Source organism: Entelurus aequoreus, linkage group LG05 (genome assembly GCF_033978785.1).
Source record: "Entelurus aequoreus isolate RoL-2023_Sb linkage group LG05, RoL_Eaeq_v1.1, whole genome shotgun sequence".
NCBI classification, from domain to species: domain Eukaryota; kingdom Metazoa; phylum Chordata; class Actinopteri; order Syngnathiformes; family Syngnathidae; genus Entelurus; species Entelurus aequoreus.
Window position 1 is genome coordinate 16602856 of NC_084735.1, and position 20363 is coordinate 16623218.

The following is a 20363-nucleotide window of genomic DNA, read 5'->3' on the forward strand; positions in this document are numbered from 1 at the left end:
CATGATAAATGTACTATTTGTACAATCACAGTTGGTTGCCGGAAGTAATGCCAGGGGAAGGGAGTTCCTTCAAAATAAAACAATATTTGTCACGCGCTGGGAAACAAATCATAACAATATTTCAAGTGCTGTATAGGTTACGACAAGCATCTTGCTAAAAAAAAAAACTGTTTTGTGGTACATTTTTTCACCGATATCAAATAAAAGGTGGGTATCCCTCGTTTTCTTGGCATTCATTCTGAAAAGATTACAGGAAGCAGTTTACTTAATCACGGTTGGCTGTTGCGTGAATTGGTTTTGCGTTTTGAGGCTCGTAGTAAGTCAGTCAGTGTCTGTTGCAAACTGAGACGGAAGGAATGTAGAGAGACAAGATGCTGTGTTTTTAAACGGCGTTTCGTCTCAACCCGGGGATTCAATGTACTGTTGCCGTGACCGTTTATTTTTTGCCAACAAGCGACAAAAGGGTTATCCGGCGACGGACCGACGGCTGTCTGCAGCCCGCAGCCGCCCGTCCTGTCATCACCTGCGGTCTGCTTTTCACGCACCGTCCCCTGGATTACATGGAGATCTGCAAAAGGTTGAAAAAGTTATCTTGGGCTGTCTCAACTCTGATTTAACGTGAACACCCAAGCTTGTGAGCTGTGTGTGGAGTTTCAGACTGTTTATGGAGAACTCCCTCACCTACCAATGAAATATAATGGAGTATCCCCCGACTCTGCCTTTCCTCCTGGTTGTATTTGCACTGCAGAGTTTGGCATATGGTAAGTTTTTAATGCTGCCTTCATTTGAGTGATGTTTGCACAGATGGAGCCTTGCGAGCAACAGCTCCCAAACAAGGTCTGAGATAGTCCCCAGAGCTTGAGGAGAAATGAGAACATTTAATCAATCAGCCAATGTCACTGACAGGTTTTCTCTTAAATACAAGATAACTGAACATTAATGTTTCATAACATATATGCCAACTGATGGACCTGGAACAAGTTAAGTGCCAGTTGCATAGTCCAAGAAAAACATTTACTAAGTCATTCACATAAGTTATTTAAACCTTTAAAATATTATTAGCCCATGTGTCCAAACTTTTATACATTTTGAACATTGAAGATGCCAAAATATAAGATAGCTGAACAAAACCTTCACATTGTATAGCTTGGTGTTGTGTGATATGCAGTGTAACCATGAGACCTGCCCAAGGGACTGAATTCAGACCAGCATCTACTCCCTATGGAAATCTGACTTTGTTGGGTTTTGGGCTTGCTCATTTATCTATATTATTGGGCCCATTATGTGATGACATATACCCTGCACAAGTGTGCAACTGTGTTCACACAGACACAACAACATACACAATATTCCACCTGAGGTTATTTTTTCAGATTATGAAATTGCATTGGTTGGTCTACATTTGCGTACACCACACTTATCTCACATTGTTGACATTGCACTTACATAAGCCGTTTGTGTAGATTTTTCTAAGCAATAGCCTGATGTATAAATACTGAATACATAATACTTTAAGCTCTTTAGTGCGTTTAATGCCTTTTTGCTGTGTTTTTATTTTGCATTACAAAATAAAAACGATATAGACGATACACGATATAAATAGATTTTTTAATCCATCGTCATATCGTGGTAATGCATGTTAATGACACATTTTAGCTGTGTCCTGCAAACAGCGACAAGCTACAACGTACACGTCCTCAATGCAATGTAGTTTAACCGCATTGGAACGCGACTATTTTCCTTGCGCACTACAAAGCTGCTTCTAAGTCACTAATCCTCGCCTCCATGGTGGCAAATAAACTATATTTCCAAATAGTATCATTATCGCTAGAGGACAATGAATAGCTAACCATGCAACACTACATACACACTGTAGGGGTTATACAAAAAGCCATGCTAACCGCTAAGTTAGAGCTATTTAATGTAAACAGATGCGGGCCAATCAATTCAAATATCGACAGTAATGACACTATGTGTAGTATCAGTAAATGGTTGGTAGTATAGTGATTAGATCGAATTGCTCTGGCTACTTAAGAGCCATATGATTTTCCTTTGAGTGTTTAGATATGTGTATCATCTATGGTTTTAATTTGTAAAGGTTTTAGAGTGTTTTTAATGATAAAGTCAAAACGACTGTTAAACGTGCGGTTTAAGTGATGTCGCTTCCTGTTGTAGACACCTGTGTGTCATATTCTTCTGCGTATATACTTATCACAGCCTGTAGGTTCAATTTACAGAATTGAATATCTTAGTTGCTCAGACAGCATTGTGTTTATAGATGTGGTATCATGTTTCTTAATGGGGAAAGACGTTAATGTGTCTTGTATTCATTTGAGCTAGCCAGCCGGCCATTGGCACACTCACTTGCTTCTCCAGTAAATTATTAGTATCACAGATCCGTCTGTTAATCAAAGTTCGCGATAATTTTCTTTTAAAACCGTAATATTAATTGTAGGGAGTTTCACCGTAGTTTATCATTAATACTGGTAATCATTACATCTCTACACTGTTAGAAATTAAATCAACACCTGTAAATCAATAGAATAAAAATGATTTATTGTCATTGTCGAGAAATTAAGTACCATCATTACAAAGGATTTGGTTTGCATTGAAAAAACACCATAAAAAACAATGAATGAATTACTTGTTAAATATGGTTTGAATACAGGAAAAAAAACTCACACATTTTTTTATGACACAAGTCAAAAAGCTCTCGATTATTTTAGTAATCGTGTAATCGTGGAGAGTGGCCGTACCAGCAACCTGAGGGTTCCTGGTTCAATCCCCACCTTCTACCAACCTCGCCACGTCCGTTGTGACCTTGAGCAAGACACTTCACCCTTGCTCCTGATGGGTCGTGGTTAGCGTGTGAAAGGGTGAATGTGGTAATATTGTCAAAGCGCTTTGAGTACCATAAAGGTAGAAAAGCGCTATACAAGTATAATCCATTTACATTTATAATCTATCGATTATTGTTTGAGTAGTCAAGCAATAGGATAAAACACCCTTTATAGCCTTAAAGTGTATTTTAGAGCAAATACTTGAAATAGAGAAAATTATTTTTCTGCTTGCCACTTTTAACAAACGTGCGTTAATAGAAATAATTTTTTTAAAGTTGCCCGCCACACACCGCTCTCATGTGTGCTCTATTGCAGCGGCTGTGTGGAAACTATGTCCTTGTATTAAAGTTCCTCGCACTCCATGCAGTCAGAATTGATCAATTTTTTTTAGTTATACTCATTAAACAATTATGAATTAATCAAAGCTTTTTCTAATCCACTTAATTGATTTAATAGATTAATCGTTGCAGCTCTAGACAAAAGCCTACGTTTACCTGTGAAAGGAAAGCCAAATTGGAAAGAGAATAATGCTTTTTTTTAAAAAATATTAACATTTGTGTATATTAACATTCATGTGGACATAGTCACAGTTTGTGACAGCATTGTCTACATTAAACAAGGTTGTACACACTGACTATGGGACCAGAACGTATGAAGCCGACATCTGTGAATGTGCTCCTTCAGTGGCTCCAGATGCTCCTGTGAGACTACAAAGCCTGCCTTTAAGCAACTAATTTTCACTTAAGCAAAATAGCCTTTATTCTTTCTAACGTCCTTATGCTGTTCATGATGCAATATGAATTGATAGATATCTTCAGTACTGTAGTGGTTCATGTAGTTGACTCTGATGCAGTTGACATGGGGTTGATTGCCCCCTTCACAGTGACCCCGCGAATGACTGTTGACCAGTGAAAGGTGTCTACCTTTTGCCTTAGTAAGCTGAGAAAGGCGGCACCATGCTGTGAGCTTAAACAGGGTAGGCATTATCAAAAATGGATGAAAACATCCATCCATCCATTTTCTACCACTTATTCCCGTCGGGGTTGCGGGGGGCGCTGGAGCCTATCTCAGATTGTATTGTTACAGTATAGAAGTCTTTATAACATTTATACCATTGCTTTATCACATCAGATGGCTCTTCCCCCTTCATGTGGAGCCGGAGACTTCTTTCAGCAGTTTGTTTGTCCAGTAAGGTGACACTGAAGTCACTCGCAAGATTGTCAGTCATCTCTGTCACCATCAGTCAACATGGTGGTATCTGGCAGCTCTCCCCAACAGCCATTGATGTACTTACTGTGTTTGCCATGCTCTTCACTGAGGTAACTGTTGTGCTTCTTCCTCTTTGTGTCACGGATCTCCCCGGACAAGCCAGCAACCAAATCAAACAAGCTCACACCAAATCCCAATATCAACACTATAATTGTGTCCTTTAAAGAAAGTGTTTTGGAGCGTAATATAGTCTGATTAACCTTTAGGCATAACGACGGCATACCGGCTGAGCTCGGAAACAATAGCCAATGAACTGCTCAAAAATAGTACGAGCGTGCGTGGTTCAGGCAAATTACATCCAACCTAATGATTGACACATTGACAATGACTATGACATGACAATGACAATGATGTGTTGTCTTTTGTGGAGTGTGGGTCAACATTGCGCCTTTTGAAAGTTCTTCAAAGACAAGAATCTGTGTCAGGAAGCCATGGAAATAGGGAAAACTTTGGCCCAACATGACTAAGGGTCTCCAAATGCATCCATCCATCCATTTCCTACCGCTTATCCCTTTCGGGGTCGCGGGGGTTGTTGGAGCCTATCGCAGCTACAATCGGGCGAAAGGCGGGGTACACCCTGGACAAGTCGCCACCTCATCACAGGGCCAACACATATAGACAGACAACATTAACAGTCACATTCACACACTAGGGCCAATTTTTAGTGTTGCCAGTCAACCTATCCCCAGTCTCCAAATGGTGTGTAAAAAAAAATCCTTATGGTGTAGTTCATCCATCCATCCATTTTCTACCGCTTGTCCCTTTTGGGGTCGCGGGGAGTGTTGGAGCTTATCCCAGCTGCATTCGGGCGGAAGGCGGGGTACACCCTGGACAAGTCGTCACCTCATCGCAGGGCCAACACAGATAGACAGACAACATTCACACACTAGGGCCAATTTAGTGTTGCCAATCAACCTATCTCCAGGTGCATGTCTTTGGAGGTGGGAGGAAGCCGGAGTACCCGGAGGGAACCCACGCAGTCACGGGGAGAACATGCAAACTCCACACAGAAAGATCCCGAGCTCGGGATTGAACTCAGGACCTTCGTATTGCACATGCACTAACCCCTTTACCACCTTCCTGCCCTTTTTTGTGTAGTGTCATTTGTCAAATTTTAAATGGGATTAGGTAGGGGTGCTCAAAAAACATTGATTCACATCTAAATTGCAATTCCTATTTATTTGATTTGGGAAAAAAAATTAAAATTAAAAAGGAGGTTTTAGGCCATGTCCGAGCTTACTTGCTTTGCATATACGTCATACGTCAGCAGCAAAGAAGAGCTTTGTAACTTGTTTTGAAAAGGTATTATCATCCTTTTTATACCAAAAAATATATTGCGAGAACCGGCTTAAATCAAAAACCGTGTTGAATTGAGAATTGATTTTGAATCGAATTGTCACCCCAAGAATTGGAATTGAATCGAATTGTGAGTTGTTGTAAGATTCCCATCACTAGAATTAGTTAAGGAAATAAGCTTTATTTTACTGTGTTGTCTACTCTAAAGTAGTTTTGTGGAGGCACTTAAAAAACTATATAAATATAATACATTTCTGTGTACTCCTATTTGTTCTCAGTAGCATCTGGACATATTCTGACTGTTGTGGAGATAAAAGTACAGTAGCTTTTAAGCTTACAAAAGAGCCCAATGCTCTGCTAGTACTCCAAATGGTTTAAACCAGGGGTCACCAACGCGGTGCCCGCGGGCACCAGGTCGCCCGTAAGGACCAGATGAGTCGCCCGCGGGCCTGTTCTGAAAAAAAAAAAAAAAAAAAAAAAATTGTAATTTTTTTTTTTTTTTTTTTTTTTTTAAAATTAAATCTACATAGAAAAAACACAAGATACACTTTCAATCAGTGCATCAACCCAAACAACCTCCCCCATGCACACTCATCCACACCCACTCACACAAAAGGGGTTATTTCTTTCTGCTACCAATATTCTGGTTCCCACAACATAGACAACACATCTGCAAGGGACACAGTCCCTGAAGCACACATGATTGTATAGGCTGCTGGTCCACTAACATTTTCATTAATTACTATTTTTTATGTAATTATTTTTATATTGTTTTACTTTCTTTTTTATCAAATAAAATGTTTTTTATTTATTTATCTTATTTTATTTTATTTTTTTTAAAAAGGGCCTTATCTTCAACAGACCAGGTTGTCAATGAAATTAGATTTGTTTAAAGGGTTTTTTAAACCAGGCCCAGTCCAGATAATGTCCAAGTCGGACTCAGCAACACACACCTTCATTCATGTACACAGAAAAAAATTAGGGAACACAACAGATTGCATATAATTTATGAACAAAATTACATTTTCAAAATAAGCATTTATGTACAGTCCAAATTATGTCCAGGTCACTCAAATTAGGGAACACAACAACAGATAGCATATAATCTATAAACATAATTATACTTTCAAAATAAGCCTTTGAGGACTTCCCATCTTTTTTTTAATGTTTTTTGGCATCATTATCGTTTTCAACCATGTAACTTTCTAAAGTTAGAAAATACTGAATAAATGTTTTAAAGAAAGTAATACTAAGTGAATATCTGTTTTTGGCCTTAAAAATAAACATTTTACAGAGTACTATAATTAAATTGACTAAATCATGATTGTCAATTGTCAATCAAGCTTCATAAACAAACCAATCCTTAAACACAGTTTTTCAACTTCCACCCAAAACAAAGACACAATATGACAATACTAAAACAAATGCAGGGTGGATTCAGGCTCCTGACAACAAAACGGGCAATCATCTGACTCTGTCATATTCCATAATTTTAACATTTTCCCTGTGGGTAAGAAGTTATAAATAATTTTAATTTGAAAATAACGATTTTGCACATCGATAGTGGTTTTATAGATTAGTTTGAATATGGCATCCCATGGCAACGGGCAGTCAAAAAAGTCCTCCCATTTTCCATTTGTGTTGTATGGGGAAGCCTTCAAAGATTTCTTTATTAAATAAAAATTATATATTTTTCTATTTAATTTAGTTCCTTTTTGCCAACTAGAATTTCTTATTAGAGGTTTACAAACTAATAATTTAGTAGTTCCATAATTAATTATTTGTTTCCATCTTTTCCCAATTACTCCAGTTAGTTGATAAAATGAAAAGCTTGAGCAAGCATCACCATACATAGCTCTAAATTCATCATACTTCATAATTTTACCATTCTCATTGATAATATCATTGACAAAAATGATTCCTCTTTGAAACATATTTTTCCAAAAGAAAGGCTTTCCATCTATTACAATATTAGAGTTCATCCGTATTAACTGCTGCAAAATATTGTCTCTTTTTTCTGGCACATAAAATTGAAAACACCACCATGAGTGGATTGTTTCCTCGCCATGTTTCCCAGCAGACTCTCTGGGAGGGGATCACTTGTAAAAAAAGGAAACAATTTCTTTTGATACAGTACATGTTTTTTGTCCAACAGGACACTTGTGTACCACTCAGTGTTTAAATCCATCTTTGGAACAATTGATGCTTTTAAAGACAGACACATAGCTTCAAGGTTGAGAAGTTTCAGGCCCCCACATTCATACTCTTTGTACAAAACCTTTCTTTTAATCTTTTCTGGTTTGCCGTTCCAGACAAAATCGGAGACCCGCCGCTCATGAATCTTAAAAAAGTTTTGTGATGGAGCTGGTAATGACAAAAACAAATAAATAAATTGAGGAATAATTAACGAGTTGACAATAGATATTTTACCATACAAGTTTAGGGATTTCCCTTTCCATAATTGCATAATTTTGTCCAGCTTTCTTAGTCGATTATCATAATTTACTGAGCCTAGATCTTCCAGATTTTCTGGGACAACAACACCAAGTATGTTAACTGGTCCATCTGTCCACAAAACAGGCACTTTGCATTCCATTCGAAAGGACGTTCCCTTTAGATTTCCGATCCTTAATATTTTACATTTATCATAATTAAGCTTAAGGCCAGATTGCTGTGAAAATATGTCCAAAAGATTAAGAAGGTTCCGCAAACAATGAGGAAAAATCTTATCTTTGTGAATCAGCCTTTTCTGACATGAACTTCATCAAGAACAAACACAGAACACGCCTCACTGATGCACATCTGCAAGACTCACTCAAAGTTGCAGTGTCAAGTTACACACCAGAGTACAACACACCAGTTAACAGCATGCAATGCCAGGCTTCCCACTAACTGACAAAGAAACAGAAAACAGATTTGGTGTCCAGTTCAAAGTGTGACATGATTTAAAAATTTGAGAGTTTACTTTTGTATTTTACATGAGTTATTATTTGTACAAACGTGGTGTAAAGTAATTCATGATTTGTTAAAAAATGTTAGTGGGTAGCTAGTTAAAATGGGATATTGTGATTTCACAAGACTATCTTAGAAGTGATCATTTGAAAATGTTCAATTTGAAAAATGTGCACTTAGAGAAAATATAAAAATAAAGTGTTGCATATTGATATTTATCTGTTTCTATATATATTTATTGTGAGAAATCATTAAGATGATCAGTGTTTCCACAAAGATAAATATCATAAATTATTAATACTAACAGAGTTAAAGGTAAATTGAGCAAATTGGCTACTTCTGGCAATTTATTTAAGTGTGTATCAAACTGGTAGCCCTTCGCATTAATCAGTACCCAAGAAGTAGCCCTAGGTTTCAAAAAGGTTGGTGACCCCTGGTTTAAACAAAGACAACTTCATATTTACTTTTTTTAAGCGTTTTAGCCCCCCAAAAATCCTGGAATTTAAAAGTAGTTAACAAACACTCCCATTGTTAAGAAGCTTTCTTTACTTTTGTCGTTCACTGTGACATACACACTGGACAGACTGAATAGGTTAATAGATTGGCCAAGGACAGGATTGGCAGGATTTAATAACCGTTGCTTGGACCTTATTGAGACAGTCCCATTTAATAGTTTCTTTAAATGGAAAATGCATGTGTTTGGTTTTTGCTCTTTCAAAGATTATTTATGACTTCAAGAATGGAGAATGAAAAATCGCGTTATTTGTTCTAGATCAGGAGTGCATTATATATATGTATGCTTAAAATTATGAATGTGCTTGTTTCTACATTACATATATATAAAACCATAATGAAGATGTTTGGATGTGTTTTAGAGTGCTTTATTGGCGGAATAGAGCGACTCTCATCGGCTTCAGTGTAAGCGACCTATTTACTAGTTAGAATGCATAAAAAAAGAAAAACGTATGTGTGCTGGTCTTACGTTAGGACTGTTAATGATAGGCAAAATTCTAAAAAAAAAAGTGCAGTTCCCCTTTTAAAGCAGATGGCTAAATTACAGTCACTAAATAGGTCTATGCTTCATAATCCGATTAGTCGACTAATCGCTATGTTAATCAATAAATAGTCTACTATCAAAATAGTGGTTATTGTAGCCCTATTCTTGATTCGATGCAGACAAATATTTTGTCTAAAATTAGTTTATACACCTGCAATGAGGTGGCGACTTGTCCAGGGTGTACCACGCCTTCCGCCCGAATACAGCTGGGATAGGCTCCAGCACCCCCACAAGCTGTAGAAAATGGATGGATGGATAATTAATATACTCTCATGCAAAAGGCCATGTTGATGTTGCATTCATGTGTGTATGTATTTGCAAATAGTCAGTTGTGATGCCACTGTGTGGGAAGTTGGCATTCTGCAGTGTGAAGAGCAGCATTGGTGTCTAGTGTGACACAGTCCTGCCATTCCAGCTGTCCCTTTTACACAAATGTTGTCTTTTTCCACTGCCAGCTTTACAGCACAACAATTTGTCCTCTTTCTCGGTCATGCATGTTTAATTGAACGACGAGGAGTAATAACGGCGTTGTAGTTGCATCTTTAACAAGCTGTGTAAAGTGGACGACTATCCTTGGTGGTTGGCTTATGGTGGTTGGCTTATGGCCTCAGGTAAGATTTATGGCTACTTAGGGTTTTTTGTTTTTTTTACATGGAAACAACACCTGTGAAATAGCAAATTGTTCCATTTGGCAACATATGACAAGGAGAGACTTAAAATGCATGAATGGCACTTTTGGATAAAACAATTACATTTAGTACACATGAACGTGGTACTCACCCGCAAAACAAATTAGACTATTTTCATTCACATCTGCAGCTCCTGGGATCATTTTGACAAAGCACTATGGAAGTACTAAATATTTTTTTCAAGCCGATACAGATAATTTATTTATAGGATTTTCTTTTTTTGATTTATCTGTAGTTTTAGTACACCTGGAGGTAAGAAAGACCTAAACAATGGTGGATTTGACAAATTGTACTGTACCTGTAGATTTGTCTTTGCAGAACAACATTTTAAGGTACAGGCCCCCAGGTCTTTCTTTGTGGCTAGCTTTTGGCCAGCGTTTTTTATTTGGGCAGCGCAGGCATCTTTGTATCTTCATGTTGTTTGCGATACTTGTGTTTTAGGTGGCTGATAAGGTTTGATGTGTTGAAGCATATGTTCGCCCCTCCCCCTCACAAAAACATTTGGTGCAAATAGCCCGACACTTCCGGTGAAACAGTGAAGTTGTCCCACACTATCAACGCCATGTTTGTTTACAATAAGCTCAGGGCGAGTTTACGACAGGCACCATGGCAAATAAGACAAACTTAGGGGTTCTCAACCTTTTTGACCTTGGGGCCCAATTTTCCAACTCAAATATTAACACTTTATTTTAATCTTATTCAATAATTATATCTAATCTACTTACAGTTTAAAACCTTGTCAAATGATATGAAATCATGTGTTAATCACAAAGATTATTATTTATTTAACACATAAACCGTAAGTTTAGGTCAGACTGATTATAAAAACAAGTACTAACCAAACATATTGCATAAGAAAGGACTACTGACGAAAAATACATTTATATACAATTGTGTTGTGTTAAAACTGATAAACTAAATTAATAATGGATATGTTTCGTAACTAGGCTGTCAATACAATTTAAGTGTATACGAAAGTACAGCTTTACCACTTTGTCATAATTTTTTGCACTAAAGAAACTCCTCTATGACTTTAGCGCCAGACTTCTTCTGTTTGTTTTATGTACTCATTACTGCCACAAGTGGTGGGAAATTGTGTTACAACTGAGTACTTCTGCGGCCTATACGGACCACAGCTGAGAAATACATATTTTTTGGCGGCCCTCTAGAGAGCACTCGCGGCCCCCTCTAGAGAGCACTCGCGGCCCAACAATGGGCCCTGGCCCTATGATTAAGAAAACACTGCCCTTTTGATTGATTGAGACTTTTATTAGTAGATTGCACAGTACAGTACATATTTTGTACAATTGACCACTAAATGGTAACACCCGATAAAGTTTTTCAACTTGTTTAAGTCGGGGTCCACTTAAATCAATTCATGGTACAAATAACTCATCTACAGCACAGTATGGGTATTATGGCCTCACTGGAGCATTTATTTTAATTGGTTATTAGAGCTATTTTTTGAAATTATCGGATAAATCAGTATGACCTCATAATTCCTTATAATGGTATGATATTTATTAGGGATGGGCGATATGACTAAAAAATGTATCACGATATAAGTGTTTCATATCAGTCGATATCGATAATAATTGATAAAAAAAAAAAAAAAAACTATTCTAAATAAAGACCAGTAGAAAAAAGGCTGAATTTAAATACTTTTATTTTAAAAATAACATTTAACCTTTAGAACGAGGTCAGCATTATGAAAAACAGTCAAATAAATGAAAATACTGGTCGATGTGCAAATATTGACATTAAATAAATGCTTAATCCAACAAAATGTGCAAAGTATTGTAATTAAGAAATTAGTAGTGTACAACTCAGGCTTTAAAGCCATATTGGTAACAATATATGCAAATAAATAACAGTCACATTAAGCAAGCAGAAACAAACATGTCTTACAGAATATTGTAAACATCGGAATAAACTTGCGTCTGAACATCTGTGACAAAACAAACCTGTTACCCTCTTCAGTCATTTATGGAAAAATCAAACCAACTTCAGTATCTCCTTTTCCACGGATTCCCTGCACATTGTGTAAAGCTTAGGAATAGCTGTCTTGGAAAAGTGCTTTTGGCCAGGTAGAACATAACGGGGGTCGAGCACGTGTATGAGATTCTTGTACCCAGACTTCTCAACTATGCTGAGCGGTAGCATGTCCTTCGCTAATTGATACACCACTGCATCCGTTATTTCTTTATAACGTTTTGAATTTTTGTCGTATGGCACTGCTGCCGAGTAATACTGTCTGCGGCAACAACAGACCACCATCGAGACGATGGTGGTCTGTTGTTGTCGCTTCGGTGCTGTTCCACTTGCACCGGCTGATGTAGATGGTTGTGGCTGTTTGATACTGCTGTACTCTAGCGGGTGAGAGCGGCTCAGGTGGTAAAATAAGTTTGTCGTGTTCCCAGACTTGGTCGAGACGACGACCTTGCAAAGTTTGCAGACAGGATTACTCTGATTCGTATCGGATTTAAAAAAATCCAAAATACTGCCAAACTGGTGACGTGACGTTTCCTTTTTTATTTACAATTTCCTCTCGTGCTGCCGCACTCATATTCCCGTTTCGTTTCACTCCTCGTCGTCAGCTAGCCGTTGTTGCTTTTTTTTTCTTTTCCCTGTTAGCATTTCCCAGAATGCCTTGCGGTTCAGGCTCGGCCGTGATAGGTCGAGAGGCCAAAGCCCTTCCTCTGCCTACACCCCCCAGAATGCCGTGCGGTTCCGGCTCCGCCTTTCTTCCTATTTTTTTCTAACAGAACACAGTGAAATTATCGAACGTTCTATCGACCCCATTTTCTATTGATATTGATCACATGTCTATCGCGATATATATTGTTATTGTTTTATCGCCCAGCCCTAATATTTATAGTGTACCTCTTCAAAGCACATAACACTTAAAACAAAAGGAAAGAAAGACACTATTTACATCTAGATCATTTAATTTGTAATCTATTTGGAATAAATTAATCTGACCAATTTGGCAGACATACTGATATAGTATGCATTAGGGGTGTAACGGTACAAAAACATTTCGGTTCGGTACGTACCTCGGTTTAGAGGTCACGGTTCGGTTCATTTTCGGTACAGTAAGAAAACAACAAAATATAAATGTTTTGGTTATTTACAAACCCCGTTTCCATATGAGTTGGGAAATTGTTTTAGATGTAAATATAAACGGAATACAATGATTTGCAAATCCTTTTCAACCCATATTCAATTGAATGCACTACAAAGACAAGATATTTGATGTTCAAACTCATTAACTTTATTTTTTTTTTCCAAATAATAATTAACTTAGAATTTCATGGCTGCAACACGTGCCAGAGTAGTTGGGAAAGGGCATGTTCACCACTGTGTTACATGGTCTTTCCTTTTAACAACAGTAAATGTTTGGGAACTGAGGAGACACATTTTTTAAGCTTCTCAGGTGGAATTCTTTCCCATTCTTGCTTGATGTACATCTTAAGTTGTTCAACAGTCTGGGGTCTCCGTTGTGGTATTTTAGGCTTCATAATGCGCCACACATTTTCAATGGGAGACAGGTCTGGACTACAGGCAGGCCAGTCTAGTACCCGCACTCTTTTACTATGAAGCCACGTTAATGTAACACGTGGCTTGGCATTGTCTTGCTGAAATAAGCAGGGGCGTCCATGGTAACGTTGCTTGGATGGCAACATATGTTGCTCCAAAACCTGTATGTACCTTTCAGCATTAATGGCGCCTTCACAGATGTGTAAGTTACCCATGCCTTGGGCACTAATTTACCCCCATACCATCACAGATGCTGGCTTTTCAACTTTGCACCTATAACAATTCGAATGGTTCTTTTCCTCTTTGGTCCGGAGGACACGACGTCCACAGTTTCCAAAAACAATTTGAAATGTGGACTCGTCAGACCACAGAACACTTTTCCACTTTGTATCAGTCCATCTTAGAGGAGCTCAGGCCCAGCGAAGCCGACTGCGTTTCTGGGTGTTGTTGATAAACGGTTTTCGCCTTGCATAGGAGAGTTTTAACTTCCACTTACAGATGTAGCGACCAACTGTAGTTACTGACAGTGGGTTTCTGAAGTGTTCCTGAGCCCATGTGGTGATATCCTTTACACACCGATGTCGCTTGTTGATGCAGTACAGCCTGAGGGATCGAAGGTCACGGGCTAAGCTGCTTACGTGCAGTGATTTCTCCAGATTCTCTGAACCCTTTGATGATATTACGGACCGTAGATGGTGAAATCCCTAAATTCCTTGCAATAGCTGGTTGAGAAAGGTTTTTCTTAAACTGTTCAACAATTTGCTCACGCATTTGTTGACAAAGTGGTGACCCTCGCCCCATCCTTGTTTGTGAATGACTGAGCATTTCATGGAATCGACTTTTATACCCAATCATGGCACCCACCTGTTCCCAATTTGCCTGTTCACCTGTGGGGTGTTCCAAATAAGTGTTTGATGAGCATTCCTCAACTTTATCAGTATTTATTGCCACCTTTCCCAACTTCTTTGTCACATGTTGCTGGCATCAAATTCTAAAGTTAATGATTATTTGCAAAAAAAAAACGTTTATCGGTTTGAACATCAAATATGTTGTCTTTGTAGCATATTCAACTGAATATGGCTTGAAAATGATTTGCAAATCATTGTATTCCGTTTATATTTACATCTAACACAATTTCCCAACTCATATGGAAACGGGGTTTGTATTTACCAAATTGGTAAACAATGGCTTTATCCTTTTAACATTGGGAACACTATAATAATTCTGCCCACGCTAATCAACATTAAACTGCCTCAAGTAGTTGCTCAGATTAAATAAAATGACAAAACTTTTTTTCTACATATAAAAAGTGCAACATTATACAGTTTCAAGTCAACTCATCATCCATCCATCCATTTTCTACCGCTTGTCCCTTTCGGGGTCGTGGAAGGTGCTGGAGCCTATCTCAGCTGCATTCGGGCGGAAGGCGGGGTACACCCTGGACAAGTCGCCACCTCATCACAGGGCCAACACAGATAGACAGACAATATTCACACTCACATTCACACACTAGGGCCAATTTAGTGTTGCCAATCAACCTATCCCCAGGTGCATGTCTTTGGAGGTGAGAGGAAGCCGGAGTACCCGGAGGGAACCCACGCAGTCACGGGGAGAACATGCAAACTCCACACAGATAGATCCCGAGCCCGGGATTTAATTTAGGACCTTCGTATTGTGAGGCACATGAACTAACCCCTGTGTCACCGTGCTGCCCGTCAACTCCATCCATCCATTTTCTACCGCTTGTCCCTTTCGGGATCGCGGGGGGTGCTGGAGCCTATCTCAGCTGCATTCAGGCGGAAGGCGGGGTACACCCTGGACAAGTCGCCACCTCATCGCAGTGCCCGTCAACTCATCATGCTTAATTTATTACAGCATTTGGGAAGCCTGTAGTTGATTTTTATTATGTAAAGGATATATTTTTATCAACATGTGATAGCAGGGAACCTGCCATTCAAAACTAGGCTGCTACATTACTAATGATTAATGTAACTATAGCTGAAAAAATAGTACAATAGCAATAAGAGAGACTATTCATCCCTGAACACCATGGAGTTCATGTAGTCATAATGATGCAGTTACATTATTATATCAACTATCAGAGACAGAAACTCTTCATTTAACATAATGTCCTTTTTTGCTGCTTCAACAAAGCTCAATCAACACAGAAAAAGGTAAAGTGAAATAACAGACAGACAGGGCTTTGCTGTCCGTAACACACGCACACACACCGCAAAATGAGCTAACGTTACGCTAAAAGCGAATTAGCCTTCACCTCAAGCCAGGACTGCGAGCGAGCTGAGCTCCAGTTTATATTTCTAGAAGGTCAACGGGCTCATAGTGATGTTACTAGTACCGTATTTTTCGGAATATAAGTCGCTCCGGAGTTTAAGTCGCACCGGCCGAAAATGCATAGTAAAGAAGGAAAAAAACATTAGTCGCACTGGAGTATAAGTCGCATTTTTTGGGGACATTTATTTGATAAAACCCAACACCAAGAATAGACATTTGAAAGGCAATTTAAAATAAATAAAGAATGGTGAACAACAGGCTGAATAAGTGTACGTTATATGACGCATAAATAGGGATGATGCTCGAAACCAGTTTTCCCGGTTGTTCGATAAGAAAAGAACCGAGTCCTCAGACTCAAATCCCTTTTTGAGAACCGGTACCCGTTATCGAGACCACTTTAGCAGGGGTCGGTAACCCGCGGCTCCGGAGCCGCATGCAGCTCTTTGATCACTCTCAGCTGCATACTTGCCAACCCTCCGAGTTTCAATGCCCCTCCCGAAAATTTCTCCAGGGCAACAAATTGAGGGCGTGCCGTGATGGCACTGCCGTTAGCGTCCTCTACGACCTGTCGTATCGTCCGCTTTTCACCATACTAACTGTGTGCCGGCAAAGCCACATGTTGTATGCGGCTGTGGCATACACACGTAGGTCACTGCAAGGCATACTTGATCAACAGCGATACAGGTTACACTGAGGGTGTTGATATAAACAACTTTAACACTGTTAGAAATATACGCCACACTGTGAACCCACACCAAACAAGAATGACAAACACATTTCGGGAGAACATCCGCACCGTAACACAACATAAACACAACAGAACAAATACCCAGAACCCTTTCCAGCACTAACTCTTCCAGGACACTACAAGGTGTGTGTGTGTGGGGGGGTGGTTGGTGGTAGCAGGGGTGTATATTGTAGCGTCCCGGAAGAGTTAGTGCTGCAAAGGGTTCTGGGTATTTGTTCTGTTGTGTTTATGTTGTGTTACGGTGCGGATGTTCTCCCGAAATGTGTTTGTCATTCTTGTTTGGTGTGGATTCACAGTGTGGCGCATATTTCTAACAGTGTTAAAGTTGTTCATACGGGTACCCTCAATTTAACCTGCATCGCTGTTGATCAACTATGCGTTGCATTCACGTGAGTGTGCGTACAAAAGCCGCACATATCTTATGGCTGGGCCGGCACGTTGTTAGAATGGATGAAAAGCGGACGTGACGACAGCTCGTAGAGGACCTTAAAGGCAGTGCCTTTAAGGCACGCCCCCAAGACTGTGGTCCGGGTGGACTACGAGGTATAATGACTGATGAACACCTTCATTCGATAATGAAGGTTGCCTCAGCTCAAAGCCTGATCCCCGACATTTAATAAACTAGCATCCCAGAAAAGATGCCAGCTATCTGGCTTGGGCACATCAGAATAGATCAGTGTGTTGCAAACATTGTTATTTTATTTTCAAATTTATTAGCCTGTGGAAAAAGTTAATGTTGATATTTACCTCAGAAGGCTGCAAATAGAAAAAAGGCATTACATTTTTATTTAAATTGTATTTGGTATACCATTGATATTTTTGTATTATTATTATTTGAAACTGGATTTTGCATGTCACTATAAAGTTATATAAGTCTTGCTTGTTCAATATTCAATGCAAAACTTGTTTGGGTCCCTATTAAAAGGTTAATTTGTTCAACCTCGGCCCGCGGCTTTGTTCAGTTTTAAATTTTGGCCCACTCTGTATTTGAGTTTGACACCCATGACTTAAATAGACATTAAGTATTTTACTTAACCTTCAACCCGACGTCTTTTTCGGAGTTAAAAACGTTTTGTTGCATGCAGAAATTTTATTTCATTTTCTTTGCAGTCGTTCATTGATTTCATAAATGTAACCCATAATAGTTTGTTTATATATAGCACAAAGCAAAAAAAACTTTATAGGCAGTGTTATTTCATTTTAAATTTCAAAAGAGTTTTGTGGCTCCCATTGATTTTTTTTATTCATTAGACAATCAATAGCTCTGCTAGCTTTAGTATGATCTATTGAAATAGAAACACATAATTAAGATGACCTCCTTCAACCCCGCTGCACCATGTGTATCCAAGGTAACAGAACTGTGCTCAAAATTAATTTTTAGCTTTACAATAGCTCAAGACGCATTATGAATTAATATGTGGTGATGCGTCAAAATTAACTTTGGAGAAAGGGAACTCGGCTGCACAAGGACTCTATTTAGCAGTGGGTGCTGACAGGACAAGTCAGCTATAAAGGTCTCAAGTGTGACAGCCTGAGGGGCCTGACACGATAAGCATGAGCTCCCCACCTCAGGCTGTAGACAGATGGACTGCCTAAGGAATTAGTTCCAGTGGTTCTGGGGGGGGGCTTTTCCATTGCCAGCCTTATTACTGAAATAGACATGGAGCAAAATGAGCCAGGGCTCACTGAATTAACGCTGGTAAAAAGCCATTAACAGACACAGTGCAACACTTTATGGAAGTTTCGAGGCGGAACAAATAATACAGATACTAATTGCTGAACCCAGGTGATGAGAGAATATACAATGTTCTATACAAAGCATCTAATTACAGTATAGTTGCTTTGCTTTTCAAAATTAGGATATTTGTGTCACTGGCAGAATGAATGTGTTAATAATAGAAGCAACAATATGAATTGTCAAAACACAGATAATGCCATCGCCTAATTTGTGTCGTTATAGGTAGAGATGGTTTTGGCCTCGGATCCGATTATGTTAGTTTTCGAGTTCCAGTCCAGGGTTGTCCAAAAGGGACACATACTGAAAAAGGAAAGAATGCGGCGGCCACTTTGAAACATTTTGGACATTAAAGATGCTAAAACCAATTCAGTCTACATCAGTATATGCTAGGCTATTTAAAAAACATTGTTATTTTAGCTTTTGTGTGATAGATGACAAAGCAAATAATTGTTAATATTGTATCCATTTTACCTCTTTAATGAATAATTATTTGAATTGTTAGAACACGTCAAAGGCCAATAGACAACTGATTAGTTGTGGACCGAAAACGGCCGCTTGGCTGCACTTTGGACACCCCTGCAATGGATTATACAAATAAAAATGTTTTATAGCAAGTAAATAAAATTAACACATTTTATTAAGCATATCTTATTCAATTTAGATTGTGCTTGAATTTTTGGAAATCAGATGATGTATGTGATTTTTGCGGGGAAAAAAGTGAAATCCGGCTGAAATGAGGCTCTTGTGAATCATGCAAATCTGTTTTTTTTGTGTGTTATTGGAGAAGATCTTGCTCCTGAAGCTTGTTCATTAGATTTAATTGTCATTGACGGAACTGCTTTCTGTTTTAAATTGACCTGTAAGAGTAAACAGTGAGCTTTTCATGTGTGTTTTTTTCATGTCAGAAAGTTGTTGTTTTAAATAAAAACTGTTAATTTGGCATTGCATTTTCTGGATGGTTAGTGTTGTAATTAATTTATGACGTATTTCTGCTCAAACTTTACATGGATTTGTCCGGTTTCCAATACAGTAAAGTACAGTATGTATCCCAATGTTATACTCATTCCTACTCCCTTGCAGGTTGGCAAAACCAATGTTGTGTTCTGGCAAGACTCACACCCTCATAGAATTCAGGCAACTCCAACGTGTCTAACAAGGAATGAGGAAATGTAATTGTGTCTCCCTGAGCATTAATCTCTTTTAAAGAAATCTTTCATATAGACCATATGGCCTAAAAGTAAAATCTCAGATTTTTTCACAAACGTTTAAGATTTTTTCCGATTTTTATCCCCCTACTTTTTAAAGAAAAAAATGACAAAGATAATTCTAAACCATTTTTTCTTTTACTTGATCAAAAACTAGTTGTTTGAAATGACACTGCATACACTGCATCTTACGCTTAGCAAAATTCTAATTTGTTAAATGTTTTTTTTTAGACCAGATATAAATTTTACTTTTTATGCAATCATTTTTAAATAACTAAATTAAGAGCTTTATCTGGGGGGCAATATTTCTGCTTAAATAAAATACATCCGGAAACAAAAATGTGGCGTTCAACATTGCATGCAAATAAATAATAATCTCCAACATTGAGATTAATAAAGTGCAAACTTAAAACTTCTGTCTTGAAAAAAATAAGTCTGTAAATAAAAATATAGCATTGCACATTGCATGCAAATAAATAGTCAAGTAAAACATTGAGATGACTATATAGTTTTAGTAAGTGGATAAACACAGGCTTTTCCCTGAAATATCCTGGGCTCCTTGTTAGTGTGTACTGATGTTAAAGACAATGTTGCACATGCAATATATCACTATATTGATGATTAAATGCGTTATAATTCCACGATAGTTTTACAGCAGTACACACGGTACTAGCTGTTCGGTCTGGATGTGCAGAGCGACTGCTTTAGTGATCGCTATGTGCATTGTTTTCCTTTTT

At 38.3% G+C, this 20363-nt stretch overlaps 1 protein-coding gene across 4 annotated transcripts in view; it reads left to right on the forward strand.

Moving 5' to 3' along the window:
- The first annotated feature begins 294 nt into the window (after positions 1-294).
- Positions 295-20363, forward strand: part of LOC133650232 (roundabout homolog 2-like) — a 232147-nt gene continuing 212078 nt past the window's right edge. For all 4 annotated transcript variants that reach the window (XM_062047236.1, XM_062047237.1, XM_062047238.1 and 1 more), the window contains exon 1: positions 295-761. In XM_062047236.1, the coding sequence (XP_061903220.1) occupies positions 698-761 (64 nt within the window). In that variant the 5' untranslated portion in view covers positions 295-697. The remainder of the gene's footprint in view (positions 762-20363) is intronic.